The sequence below is a fragment of the Paroedura picta genome, chromosome 8 (genome assembly GCF_049243985.1).
Source record: "Paroedura picta isolate Pp20150507F chromosome 8, Ppicta_v3.0, whole genome shotgun sequence".
Classification (NCBI taxonomy): domain Eukaryota; kingdom Metazoa; phylum Chordata; class Lepidosauria; order Squamata; family Gekkonidae; genus Paroedura; species Paroedura picta.
The window spans coordinates 79,523,981-79,539,310 of record NC_135376.1 but is presented as its reverse complement, the minus strand read 5'-3'; the positions used below and the strand labels follow the sequence as shown (position 1 = coordinate 79,539,310).

At 40.1% G+C, this 15,330-nt stretch overlaps 1 protein-coding gene across 1 annotated transcript in view; it reads left to right on the top strand.

The window, feature by feature from the left end:
- COL13A1 (collagen type XIII alpha 1 chain) overlaps positions 1-15,330 on the top strand; it is a 152,777-nt gene that overhangs the window by 71,264 nt on the left and 66,183 nt on the right. Inside the window, exons 19-22 of the mRNA XM_077350539.1 lie at positions 1,360-1,404; positions 8,523-8,549; positions 12,167-12,229; positions 14,311-14,364. Of these exons, the coding sequence (XP_077206654.1) occupies positions 1,360-1,404; positions 8,523-8,549; positions 12,167-12,229; positions 14,311-14,364 (189 nt within the window). The remainder of the gene's footprint in view (positions 1-1,359; positions 1,405-8,522; positions 8,550-12,166; positions 12,230-14,310; positions 14,365-15,330) is intronic.

The following is a 15,330-nucleotide window of genomic DNA, read 5'->3' as shown; positions in this document are numbered from 1 at the left end:
GAGCAGTGATATCAGGGCTCTCTCAGCCTCACCCACCCCACAGGGTGTCTGTTGTGGGGAGAGGAATGGGAAGGCGACTGTAAGCCGCTTTGAGCCTCCTTCAGGTAGGGAAAAGCGGCATATAAGAACCAACTCTTCTTCTTCTTCTTCTTCTTCTTCTTCTTCTATGGCAAATCTAGACAGCATCCTAAAAAGCAGAGACATCACCCTGCCAACAAAAGTGCGTTTAGTCAAGGCTATGGTATTCCCAGTTGCAATGTATGGCTGCGAAAGTTGGACCATAAGGAAGGCCGAGCATCAAAGAATTGAGGCTTTTGAACTCTGGTGCTGGAGAAGACTCTTGTGAATCCCTTGGACTGCAAGGCGAACAAACCGGTCAGTCCTAGAGGAGATGAGCCCTGACTGCTCCTTAGAAGGCCAGATCCTGAAGATGAAACTCAAATACTTTGGACACCTGATGAGAAGGAAGGACTCCCTGGAGAAGAGCCTAATGCTGGGAGCGATTGAGGGCAAAAGAAGAAGGGGACGACAGAGAATGAGGTGGCTGGATGGAGTCACTGAAGCAGTCGGTGCAAACTTAAATGGACTCCGGGGAATGGTAGAGGACAGGAAGGCCTGAAGGATCATTGTCCATGGGGTCGCGATGGGTCAGACACGACTTCGCACCTAACAACAACAACTTGTAAAGATGTGTTATAGGAAGCTTGTGATTAAATGAGCTCTTTAGTGCCTGCAAAGAGAAAAAAGACTGGCTGTTGTCTCTTTCACAGCAACATTTTAATAACCTGTTTTACTATAATCCCATAAAACCTTTAAACTTTACAATTAGTGAGGAATGTTCAATCAGATTTTGCAAAATCAATCTGTGCTACATATTGTAGATAAGCCCAAGGAATCTATTTAGTGAGAAGGTGGTTGCATGACAGGGCACCAGATGATCCCCACCTTTGCTATCTCGACACCACAACTCCATGATCTATGAACTAGCACAGCAAGAGCCACATAGTACCCAAAATACTTTGTGCTGAAACTATTTTTGCTCTGTTTTCTTGTTTTCGTGCCACCCTGAGCAGACCCTAAGAGGCAGCATGCAAATATTTTAAATTAATATTTTTACTAACATGGTGGCTTTTAATATACCAGATGTTTCATAGTAGAATCAAGGATAAAATCTGGTTGTATGAGAATTTTTCCTCTCAAAAATAAGCACAGGAAATGTTGACGTCTACTCTACAGCATCAGAACATCTTGAAATCTTACAGAATTCAAAGTTTTCCATCATTTTAGTGATCTCTTGGGGGAATTATGTTTTTCCTCCTCCCTCTCCTTCATCTTCTGTATTTTGTTTTCCTCTTCCAGGGGGAGAGGGGCATGCCAGGGCTACCAGGAAAACAAGGACTTCAGGTATTCTGCAAGGAATGGTGTTTGATTTATCCAGCCACACTTACCCATACCTCTCAACTAGCTTCCTGAGTTTCAGAGATTATATAAATGTGATGTCTCTAATGTTCCCTTTCATATTCTTTACACCTATTTCCTTCTTTTAAAATATACTAGCATAAAGTGGAATTTAGCAAAGGAGGAAAATTCAGGAAATGTTTTTCTGAATGTATGGCATGCCTATTCCTGAATTATATGCCTATAGTAGGACTCTCAAGGAACAGAAAAAATGTACCAACAAGATGTTTATTGAAATCACGATGTGATAAAACTTCAGTGTGCTATCAGTAACCATGAGCAGTAGGAAATGGAGAGACTGCTACAAATCCAGGTTAAGCACACTCATGAATTTAAACTTAAACATGTCTTTCAATATAATTGTTCTGTATTCCTAAGAATTTACCTTGAAGCACATCTTTAGTTTAAATTCATAATTGTGCTTGCTTAAATTGTTCTGCATCTCTGGCACAGTATGCATATTTTAGAACTGAATAATTTTTTTTGAAATAACTGGAGAATTAAATTAATTCATAAGGAACTGACATGCCATCTCTTCATTGATACATGTTTATCTGCCATACCATCTGCCTTATGTTTCTAGCCCAGTTACTAAACATTACTTACATCTGGTGCATTTCTGACTCTTTCTTTCACCTGTTGTTACATAGAATCCCTGATATCCATCTTCTGTCCTTGTGTTTTTTAGCTTTGTCCCTGATTTCTGTTTCAGAAAGTTGAGAGGTATGATCCTTCTCCCTCTTCCTCAATCCCATCTGCTTCACACCTCTCCTTATTTGAACTTGTCTGCAAGCCCTCCTTGATTATGATCTGGTTCTTTTTTCTTCAGGTGATCTCTATGTTACTCATGTAATGCACCGAGTTCACCAGATATGCATTATTTCAATTCTAATAATCTTTCAACCTGTTCTCACTTCTCTTCTTGCACTTACTGTTACAATCAGATGTCCTCACCAAGAAGCTTAACGGATACTAACATGTAGAATGTGCAGATATTTAGCCTAATTACCCAAAAGGCCACCTTCACCATAAAGCTATTGATCACAAGTCTTGCTTGAATACTGTGTCTTCGCCTAGTGTATTTTTATCAGTTCTTTTTCCTAGAGACTCTCTTCAACTTTCTTTCACTTGGCAGATGCTTCACTTGGGCCCATTATGCATGGGGGGGATAGCACGCATTCGGGGTGGAATGGCGGCGACTAAAATCACCGATAACGCACGGCGCCGGCTACAACCGGCTGCATATTCAGTGCATGCCGCCGAAAAAGCTGTGTTAGCAAAACGCGGAAGAAAGCGCAGCTTCCGGGTGACCGGGGCGCACCCAGAAGCGGTGCCGGGGTCGCAGCGTGCATAATCGGTTATTCTGGGTTTTGCCGCTGTTGCATCCTGTCCCGTGCATAAGCAGTTTGCTTCACTTCTTCTCCCTCTGCGTTTTCCATGTGACCCGAAATCGCCGTTTTGGTGGCCGTGCATAATGGGCCTTGTGTATGCTGGCTCATTCTGTCATGTTATACCACACCAGCATCACTGAGCTGATCTATAGAGGATGGTCAAAGATGACTAAGGACAGCAACTGTCATGGGAATACGGCTCACAATGGCTTGTGCATACTTCCTTGAATCATTTGGAATCACCTACTGTGTGGATTGAGCTCCATTCTGAGTTCATGATACCCCAGTACTTACTCAGAGGTGTGGGGAAAGACTCACAATATTATGGCCTGATACATGTAGTATCTACTGTTACAAGCCTGGCAAGGATGGCTTGCTGAGGGAGATGGTGACATTTTCCATAGCAGCTCCCTAACAAACATAACATTCATTCATTCATTTATTTATTTAGATTTCTATGCTGCCCATTTCTTTGCAGCTCTGGGTGATTTACACAGAACATAACTTACATGAAACATTATGCAGACCATAACATCAAAACAACTTTCAATAAAACATCAAAAGATTACAAAACCACAATTATAATATAATAACAATTAACAGTAACTTTGGGAGAGTCATGGGCAGGTGTCTGGGGGGACTAGCAGGTGTTCTGAGTCGGTCGGCCTCAAGCAAATGCCTGGTGGAAGAGCTCCCTCTTGCAGGCTCTGCGGAACAGTGGAAGTTCGGGCAGGGCTCTGATCTCCTCAGGGAGCTCGTTCCACCAGGTGGGGGCCAGGACCGAGAAGGCTCCAAATCTCACAAAAGATTGCTTTAGATGATATGAAGTGGTAAAGCTACTCAAAGGATTTTTTTAAAGACTATTCTTCTGGAAAACTTATAAAGCTCTGTGTCACCAAGGTGGAACTCACCAATCTGACTCTGCCTGAATAGGCCTGTAGGTCCCAGTTTCAATGGAAAGTGAAATGGTGTCAGTTTGAGGGCAGAAATTTAAGAAAATTGTATTCTTTCTCTTTCTTTAGCCATAACAACCACTATTGTTTATCTTAATTTTTGTTAGCACCTTCTCTCATTTCTATGTATAGACAATGCCCTAGAAGATGAGAAACCAGGAGAATATAGAATGAATAATATAATGGAGATAGTTCTTCCTCAGTTTTTTCTAGTTTTTTTTCCTGTATTCAGATAAACCCAAGTGCTCACATATATTTCCTGTTTATTCTAAATAATCCATCCTAGACAGTGTTTTTGTTGTATGTGATTTTATTTCAGTTTATCTCTCAGTGTCCTGGTATTTCATGTTTCTCAGATATAATGCTGAATTTGTGCAATGTGTATCCATGAAACTGTAAACTCCCCAGTAAACTTAGCAGTGGAAACGGGGCTTAATTTGTGATTGTGAAGCAGCTAGGTTTAGTTTCTCATAAAATAAATTAGCAGACAAAATTAGCAAGTAAATGGGTACCCTAGTGCAATAGTGCAAAGTTTCTAACGAAGCTTAGAGGATATAAGAGGCTTTTATGAAAGGAAAGGCAGGGTAAGTGATTTTCAAACTTATCCCCTTTGGGAATTTTATCTACATATCCACTTAGAAATTCCAGTGACTCTGTAGAAAAGCCCTTTATGCTACAGCACATTATAGGTTTCTACTGAAAGGGTGGGAATTTCAGCCAAGTGCATTTGGCTATTATTTATTTATTTATTTATTTATTTACTTACTTACTTACTTACTTACTTACTTACTTACTTATTATTATTAGATTTCTATACTGCTTGCGGTGGTTTACACATACAATTCTAAAACAATAAAACAATAAAACCCCAATAAAATCCCCATTAAAATAACAATCACATACTAACCAACTATGCAATGGTGACCATAATCTCTAATAATCCCTCCTTGTTCAGGGTGGGGCACTGGATCTAATCTAATGTAATGAGAGCCGGGGCTGAGATGAATTTGGGAAATAGTTGATTCTAATCACATTAACATGTCCATAAGTTTCTTTCAAAAATTGGGAACCAAAGGAGACATTCCTGTGCCAACAAATCAGTATTTTGAATGAGTATGCCCAGTGTTGCTACATTACAGTGCCATGCTACAGAAATTTTTCTGGTGTTACGGAGACAATATTGTAGATAGATCAACCCGAACAATTATTTAATAACTGGAATACCTTTAAAAAAACAACTAGGAAGCTGCATTCTTATAAAGAACTAACAATGTTACTATGAGATATATATTTGAAGGCAAAATGTATATATCGCTATGTAAGATTATTTGCATACAACACCCTTGTAAAAGCTCTGTTGGTGTGGTTGGGGCCACTTAGTGTTATGGAGGATAAGTGTTGTCCTGATTACAGCAATGCACCAAATAGGAATGGACAATTCAGTTCAGATAAGCTGAAAAATACCCAAATCAATGCTTATTTAGGGACTTTTCTACCATATCTGAGCTACATAGCCCACCCCTGTATTTTAAATGGTCTGAATAAGCCTTATCTGAATTGCAATGAGGCAATTCAGCTGTGATTTGGTGATTTGGCCACTCCATTATAGCCAATGGGAAATTGGTTCCCATTGAGGTTGGATAGCTGCCCATAGAATTGGACCCCCTGGCCTAATTTTTTTTAAACTTGGGGTTAATTTGAGGAGAGGCTCCCACAGCTATGTTGCACATTTGTTGCCTCTACCTCAAGCCCCCACCTTCAGACCACGGAATAGATGAAAAGGCCAAATTTCCCATTAACTTTAATGATGCCATAGATTATAATGGTACTGAATTGATTCGGCAAAACCCAAATCTCTGAATCTGAACCAGTAATTCAGGTTATTCGGATTTAGTCAAATTGATTTGACCTGAATCCAAAAAGTACTGCAATTTTTTTCTGGGCACATTCCTACCTCAAAATTCATTGCTTTATTGTTTTCCAATGTGGGGGAATATAACAGGATAGAGGCTAAACTAAACTTGCTTGTGAGCCTCACTAGTGGGAATCAAAGCTGTTCCTATCTTCATAGCCCCAGCATCATTCATCTGGGTTATACTAGAACACACCTGTGGAAGGTACTATTGGCATATGTGTTAATATAGTAAAGTTTGTACTGTAATATAATCTTGATATTGAGAACAATAAATAAATCTCCCAAGAAGTATACTGCAAAAAGGCTTACATTTAATCAAGTAGACTCAATTCAAATTAAATTTCTGCTCAAAAGGAGAAAGAGAAGCGTGATCTGAAGAATACTACCTGGCATCATACGTATGGAAGTATGAGCCTATAGATTCAGATGAATTCAATGAAGAACCATGTGGAGAAAGGGGACAAAGAGAGATGATGGGGATGGATGGCAGCCTCTAGGTTAAGACATACATCCCATCCAAGGAGATAACACTTATACTCAGAGTGATGTGTCCCACCCCCTAGTATCAAGGAATGCTGAGTCACTCACTCCAATGGCAACTTCATAAAATATTTATATCTAAATTATAAATATGTCCTGAAAATGTGGATCAAAACATTTGCACATTGGGGCCCAGTATAGCGGGGGATGGGGAGGTATTTTTTATTTTTACTACTTTCCGAGTTACCTCAATTTGCAGAAAAATACAAAAGTATATATTGAGAAGTAAATCCCATCCAGAAAAGGTTATACTTTCTGTTGCAATTGCATTTTATTATTTTGTTGTCGCCTAATTAATTACTGTTTTCTCATTGGTGATCAGTTCTCTCCTGGCACTCCTATCAATTTTTAATTGACAGCCTTTGTTCCCTTGGGAGGTTGGGGCTTGAGTCTCGAAGTTTCTAATAGTTATGATAGTAAGAGCACAATTATGAAACAGGGATAATAAAAAGGAAATTAATCATGAGTATCAGCCTTGGGTGTCTACAAATGAAAAACAGTATTTTAAACTCTCCTCAAAACAAAAGTTGATAATTTGCATTTGATACTGCCGATCATAAGGTAACAACAAGTAGTTAATTAAACTGGAAGGAGAAGAAAAGAACGAAAATTTAAGAGGACATTACAGATTTGGACAGTACGGTCCTGCACAACTGTGTTTTAAAAGTTGCCACAAATTAAGTATGAAAAAGACAGAAGACCAACACAGAAACACATCAAACTGACAATGACATCATCTGAATTATCTGTAAAAACTGAGTGAATTAATCATGGCATTTTCAGCCTAAACACCTAGACAGAAACTACATTCTGTCTCCAACCTTAGTTTACTTAAAAAAAAAAAAACCTGAAGCTTCCGTTAACATATTTAAATGTTCTTACATATTTTTCTATATGTTATGAAGAAGGGGTTGATTGTTTCACCTCCTCTTGAGACCTAACAAGAAGTCTGTGTGGCTTTGACCTTTGTTCACAGAGATTACTAAGGAATACAGAGAAAGGAAGCACTTAAAGGGGAGGATTAGAGAGGCAGAGGATGCTTAATCCTACTTGTGTTTATTTGCTTCCTTCTGCAAGTGTACCCCATCCCTACCCTGCCATTGTCCCTAAATTTGTGTAAATTTTAGTTAGAGTCTAGCTGGAGAAAAATGACCTGTGGAGTTCTAAGTTCAGGGAAGACCCATCAGCTGTGAAGAGAGTTGTAGATTATTCTAACATACTGATTCTCCTTAGCAAATACTAAGATTAACAAAAATGTTCCTAATTGTTCTGGATACAGTTTCTCCCTGGAATCCAACTTTGCAAAAGGAATTTGGAGTCATTTTGCAATCAATTTCATTTTAATCAAAGAGAAATTCAAAGAGAGGTCAGGAAGGGAGGTTCTAAAATACTTTAAAATTTTAGTTTGTAGATGCTTAGAAGCAAGCAATGTCTTCCCAGATCTTCCTGCAGAGTACTATCTTGTGACATGTAACATAAAACAACTGCAGAGGCTGAAGTTTCAAAAGGGTTTTTCCACAATGAAAAATTAGAAATCTCTGTTTTACAAGAGAAAAAAAGAGAACAGCAGTGGGCTTTTTAGAGGGCATTATCTTATTCTCTTTTAAAACAGGGACTTCATTTGTATTTCTCCTTGTGGGGAAATGTATGTACCCTTTTGAAACTTTAGTTCTTGTAATTTTGGAATTACAATCCATACTCGCCACTAGCAAATACCCACTCCACAATCCGCACATTGGCATTGCAAGAGAAATACGGATTTGGGGAGCTTGAGTTTTCTTCATTGTATCTGGCCCAGGCATTGTATCTGGATCGAATATCCCCAACTTTTCCCATTTTCTGCAGGTGTATTTGTTCTCTAAATTGTGTGGTCCAATTGCAGCCTTATCAAATTTTGTATTAGCAAATGTTACATCAACACACTGGCATGTGTTGTGTGAGGCCTGGTGGTATCCTTTAAATCAGGGGTAGTCAACTTGTGGCCCTCCAGATGTTCATGGACTACAATTCCCATGAGCCCCTGCCAGCAAACGCTGGCAGGGGCTTATGGGAATTGTAGCCCATGAACATCTGGAGGACCACAGGTTGACTACCCTTGCTTTAAATAAACATCAGCAGCAATTCAAGTAATGCTACCAACTAGTGCTGTGGGATGAATCCTTTGTCAGGGAAAACTCAGCTAATCTGCCTGTTAACTGTGAAATGGAAAGGATAACTTTCACTTTTTTGTTAATTTTCCTGTCTTTTTCCCCCCCTCTAATACAGGGTGAATCAGGGATCCCAGGAGCAAAGGTATTGTGCTTAAGGGAAATGACTGGTAAATCTGCTTTGTCTCTATTTTATTTTCAATTTGTTAAGGAGATTGCTGTGTTATGGTCACAGTTTAAATGTCTTATCAAGGCAGATATTCAATGCAGTCAATTTATATTAATCTTTCCTCTTCTTCCCATTTTTCTCCTGTCATGGCCTGAGAATGAAATCGCTAATTATTTTCTTCATAGCATCCTTGGCTCATAATCCATACTATTAGAACACAAAGATATGAAAGTCTTCGTTCAGTAGTTTATGAATTGAAATGTGGAAACACTTTGCATCTTTACCTTCAAGTCATCAATCCCAAATTCAGTTTCACTTCTCCTTTGTTCAAATTAAGCCCATGACTGTGCCATTTTCGGTTTCCTCATTTTCCCATGAAATATATGCATTTAAAGTTTACTTATGTATCAATTATGCATAAATCAAATGTACCCATAATAAACAAGAATGAGAGAGTTTTTTAAAGAAAATTTCTGGTATCCCCTCCACTCATTTACCACTGTAGGTGAGCTTACAATGCTTACAAGGATGCAATCCAAAGAAGAGTGATCGAGGCTATTAAACTAGTTCTAGAACAAACCTATTTGGGCAAATATTCCAAGCTGTTCATTCATCACAGATAACTTGCAGCCATTCTGGGGTGAACTGGATGGTGAGTCACTGACTCTTAGGCCTTCCGGATTTATCTCCTGAATGTGCAAAGAAATCAGTGGCTGTCAGTTCTGGGTAAATTATCTTACAGAATCCCAGGGTTTTTTTCTAAATGGTTTGCCTTAAGTCAATTAAGTTTTGCACTTTTGAGCACGTACACAGCTGTAAAGTTGTAGTGATCCAGAAAACTGGTGATGTGTGAATTGCAAAGGGTGATTCAAATCTTGTGTGCCCCCCCCCTGGTCTCAGCCATATGTCCTGAAGATGGAGGCATACCTATAGACTGCATTGAGTGTCTTGGTATGATACTACTTCTTTCTTCCTCAAGCCCAGGGGCTTTATTATTTTTTATTTCCCTTTACGGGCCTTCTTTTTTTTTTTCCTGTCCCAAAAGGAAGATCTGTTTTTGCCTTCTATCCTTCCAAGCTCTGTCACTAAGGTATAACCTGGCTGTTGTCATTCTGGCTATAGCTATTTACGGCATAGGATGGCTTCACCACAAGTCACATTACAAATAGCTTCATGCCTGGGATGTGAATAATTTCCACCCCTTCAAACCCAATTATGAGAGACCTTGACATGAATCCTGGAATGGAAAGCATTTCACCTAAAAGGGAATATCCATGGACATTGCCCTGAGCTTCTTAGAAAAAGAACAGGCTAAAAATGTGATGAGTGGCTGATCACAGAATAAAGTCGCTACACCTATTTGGGGAAGGTTTGCCATGACATGATGACTCTTGTCTTGAACAAGTTTGAGTTCCATGGCATCTTTAAGACAAACAAACTTTTATTTAAGTTAGAAACTTTTGTGTGCATGCACACTTCTTCAGGAAGAGCTAGTTAGTAGTTACTGCCATTTACTTGTATGTGTATGCTCATTTACTGTTTGCTAATTAACTGATCTGTATGCAAATTTATTCACTGGTCTTAACTGCCTTAATCCAGTTTAGCTATAATCACCCAGTTTCTTATGAATGCAATTAGCTCTTCTTGGCAATTAAACTCCCACCCTCTCTTTACCTGTATATTATGGTTGAAGAAATTTTGTTTCATTGTATCTGAAGAAGTATGCATGCACATGAAAGCTTGTATCTTGAATAAAACTTTGTTGCTTTGTTCTGCTGCTTCAGACCAATGTGGCTACCCACTTATGGTAACTCTTGGTAACTTGTGTTAAAGCGTAATACAAACAAAATGACAACCTGAATTCCTTCAGCTAACATTGCAGAGAGTGTTATATAAAGTGGACTTAAATCAGGATACCACCATTGAGAGAAATCAAATTCTGAGAAAGAACAAGAGTACAAGTCATTTTCTGTTTGAAGTATTTTATAACATGTTATATCTGAGTGAAAGGTGCACCTCATCTTTATTCAACTGACAAAGAAAGTGGTGAAGGTATATTAAGACATAGTATTCTACATACCTTCTGCAAAAGGACTGTTGAACTCAACTGCTATGATGCTGATGTAAGAATTGTTGTGATGGCTGACTCTGTTGCTTCAGAAGTAGTAATCTGTGATCTTGAGTATCTTTTTTTACCTTTTCTTTGATTGTTCTCAGTCAAATTTTGCAATTTGCACCTCAGTAATCACCTTGCTAAGATATGTTTATTCATATAGATTCATTTCCCCTCATTCTCAAAGCAGATTATGTAATCTGTAACATAAACAAAGCCGGACAGGGATGATGGGAGGATTTGGGCTCAGCACATACCTGATTGTCCGGCCACCCAATGAATAGCCAGTCAGGTAGCCTGTCCTACCCCTGACTGGATGTCCATCCAACGAACGGCCAGTCAGGTAAGCTGTCCCACCCCTGGCCACATCCCCCTCCACTGCCAGCCTGCTCCACTTGACTGCCTGCAAGTTGTAAGGCAGCTAGCAAGTGCAAGCTGGGAGGACGGGAGTGGGCCTGGGACCAGGAACAGGATCTGGGAGGGAAGGGAGGCGGGCCCTGGCCTTGCTGCCATGTGGAGGGGTGGGGAAGGCCATAACCCCCACCAGCACTTCCCCTCACCCCGAGAAGGCCCACTGTGGCCTCAGCAGGCCTGCCTGTTGCAGGGGGAGAGAAGGGTAGCACCCATTGTATTTTCAATTACAACGGATATTTTGCTAGTTTAAAATAAGAGCAGTATAATAATACAACCAGTAATCCAATTAAAGTGGACCCAATAATTTAATGTAACAGTATAATATTTACAGTGAATAATGCAATTAAATCTGCCTACAATTTCAAACATTAACTATGATCCTATTTATGAGATAAAAATCACCTCCTGGGCAATTCCCTTTGATACATTCTGTGGTATAATAAAAGTATGGGAGCCTTTCTTCCTGTTAAGCAGGGCAGATGGGAGCCGCAGGTACTGGAAACTGCTGGTCTTACCATTTGTAGGATGGTGACTGCAGAAGAGCAAACTGCCACAGCGGGGCAAGTCAGGAGAGGCATTCGTACAGGTACATCCTAGGCTATGAAGGACTTTGAAAGTGGTAATCAGTACTTTGAGCACCTGTCATAAATCTTGAGATGCGGCTGCTTTAGTTTCCTATTCCTTGATTTAACTACATATACAAATGCTTCTGCCTTCATATCAGGTGCTAAGTAAGCACATATCCTGAGATACTTCTCATGCTTTGGTGTGCTACAGATGTCAAGTACCCAGACTTGTATCAGTTTATTCTGTATTTTTTGCCATATCAGTAGCTACCCATCCAGCTGCCATTATCTGACATGTTTTGTGGTTTTAATATGTCAGAGTATGAGCTTTGGGTCTTCCCTACTGAGGTAGAAATTGTTTTGCTGTTGGGTCACATGATTTATGTTTCGATGATGTATTTTGAGAACATAATTTCTCTCTCTCTCTCTCTCTCTCTCTCTCTCTCTCTCTCTCTCTCTCTCTCTCTCTCTCTCTCTCTCTTCTTTCTTACTTTAAAAAGGGAGAACGTGGAATTGCAGGAAAGATGGGTCCCCCAGGTTTCCCAGGGAAAAGGGGGCATAGGGTAGGGCATTGTAAAATGCTTGGGCTTGATTTTCTGATTTTCATCGCTTGTCAACCAACCCAATTCTTGTTCTGTTTGCTTTGGGCTGCATTTCTATGCTTTGGAAGAATGCTTCCACTCCCTTACTTACATCTGTGTGCTGTGCCATAAGAACAGGTTAATATTTTGTGGAATGTGTTTAATTTTTGGACTACCTGATTTCAGCCCTGATAAGACAGGGCATCGCTGTTCAGAACAGACATAACATTAGCATCCTTATAAAAGTAATATAAAGAAAACTGTGGTATTACTGAATCAATGACATTTTTTGATGTCAGCATATCTCAGAGGGATATGGGAACAGCTCCCCAGTGTTTTTAGTGTTAGGCTGCAGAATGGATTGATTTGGCCTGTTACGAGCCCATGATTACTGGTCAGAGTTATAAAAAAAAACAAGCAGGGGACCTGCAAGGACTTGTGATGACATCTTATTTTCTCTTGTTTCACCTGCTGCCACTATTTTCTCTTTCCCTTTGCTGAAAGACCCCATACCTATCTCATATTCCTGCTTCCTTCCCAGCCACCAGCCAGTCTTCCTCTATCTGACCATCATCATCATCACCATCACCATCATCATCATCATCATCATTATATTTATTACTCGCCACTCCTGGAAAACTGGCTTGTGACGGGTTACAACAGTAAAATACCATAACAATCTCAATTAACCCCATTATAAAATTGAAAAATTGAAAAAAACACAGTGCAACAAGATGACAGTAAAGACTGGCACTTCCACCATGGAAAGGTTACCAGCCGGGGTGCCAGAGGGTACAACATCTAGTCATGTTCATGCTGGAACCAGCATGACAAAAGATCTTCCAGGGGGGGGCCATCCGCTCTTCCTCTAGCTCTAGCCTCAACTGTAAACCTAGTGGAAGAGCTCCATTTTGCAGGCCCTGCGGAGTGCCAAAAGCTCTGCTAGGGCCCGCAGCTCCTCCAGGAGCTCATTTTATCAGGTAGAGGCCAGGACCAAAAAGTCCCTGGCCCTTGTTGAGGCCAGGCATACTTCTCTGGAGCCAGGAACAACGAACAGAGCGCAAAGCCCTGCAGGGGGCATAGGGCGATAAGCAGTCTCTCAGATATGTGGGTCACAGACTGCGAAGAGCCTTAAAGGTCAAAAACAAAACCTTGAACCGTATCCAGGCCACAACCAGCAACCAATGCATCCAGCATAGGCTGGATATGGGCCCTCCAAGGTGTTCCGGCGAGGACCCTTGCAGCCGCATTTTGCAGCAGTTGCAATTTCCAGGACAGAGACAAGGGCAGGCCCATGTAGAGTGAGTTACAGAAATAAATCCTGGAGGTGTCCATCACATGCATCACCAGCAATATCTCCTTGGGAAATGTCATCCCCAGTTGTATGGTCAGGGCTGCTACTGGGCTGAGCCCAGTTGTGTAGTGATGGCCATTGGGCACAGTTATGCAGTGTTGTCTGTGAGGCCTGGATCACTTGTGTGGGTGGTGAATTTCTGGGGGCAGCCACTAAGCCTACAAAGCCAGACCCAGATGTCTGCCATGAGCTGTATTTTAATATTATGTCTGTCTTAACATTTGAAATACCAAATTAGATAAATATGATCGGTTCACAGAGGGATACAGAAGATTGTTGGAATGTTTAAATATTTATAAGGAGATGTAATCACCGCTTATCTTATGACTGATCAGTATTAGTTATCGGTACAGCTCATTACATCTTTATATTTCCAAGTCTAATTTGAAAATAAAACACTTTGCTTAATGGCTTATGTTCATAAGGAAAGAGGCCAGTTCAGTTTTGCTTTTATAGTTTTAGATAGGAGATCAAAATGTCCCTGGGCATACATAATTTCCACTCTTATTCAGTGCGTTGTTTGTATCACTGTGGACAAAAATATTCAGTTTTATTTGCATGGCCATGTACATTTTGACCTTTGCTCCAAATATCATGCAAATAATATAGATGTCTTGAAATAGAGGTTGGAATATTAAGAATTTAAATGTTAATAGTTAATACAGATCATTGCAGCCAGTGTCTTACCTCATCTGTATTCTGCCAACAGGGTGAAAAAGGAGCTCTTGGTGATCCAGGACCTCCTGGAATCTTAGGACAGAAGGTTTGTTTAGTTTAGTGAGGGAAGGGGAAATCTTTCCATGAAGCATGGTCCATTTTCTCACAGAGTTATTTGATTAGGCATGGAATGCTTTGTTTAAAATAATCAGCAAAAATCTGATTTGTGTGAGTGTGTACATATATGCACACTATCATATCCCAAGTAAGGATATTGGTCCAGCTAGCTCACTGTTGTCTCCTCTGATTGACAGTGGCTCTGAGATGTTTCTAAACTAGAAATGGCAAGGGATTAATTTGCTGCCCAAAAAGTATGGGGTCCACTCCTAAGATATATACTTTCTAGGTGCAGATGTTACAAAATTGTCACCATGGTGTCTGAACTGAGACTGAAATTAAGAGAGACATTTACCAGCATATCAACATGAGCTGCTTCCATATAGCAGATATTCTCCATATTGCTCTCATTGCCACTGTGAATGCAGAAGCAAGAAAATTGGCAACAGCTTATTTATACCTTGATTTATTTTTTACCATAACGGGGATCATAATGCCTTACAACATTTTCTCCTCCCCCGATTTTATAATCAGAGCCCTGTGAGGAAGGTGAGGCTGAAAGAGCAACTGACCCACAGTTACTCAGAAAGCTCTCATGGTAGAGTGGGTCTCCAAGATCCTCCCAGATCCTACTATACCATGCTAGATCTCCACCCATGGCAGTTTTCTGATTCTTCCTTTCCAACCCTTTCCTTCCATGTGTGCTCAGGAGAAACACTGCATTGGCTTTCACTGCATTGGCTTGACATGACTCCCATGCGTTGCCAGCCCTTTTATTGTTCTTTTGTTCAGTAATGAACTGCATCACTATAATTATTCTGTTGATATTGCAAAAAGATGTGGCAATAGATTGTTATAGCACAATAGCAATTATTGATTTTTGTTTAAAATCCCTTAAATAAAAAAGAGCCATGTAGCAGAGAAAAATGGTTGAGAAAACAGCACCCACAAAGGG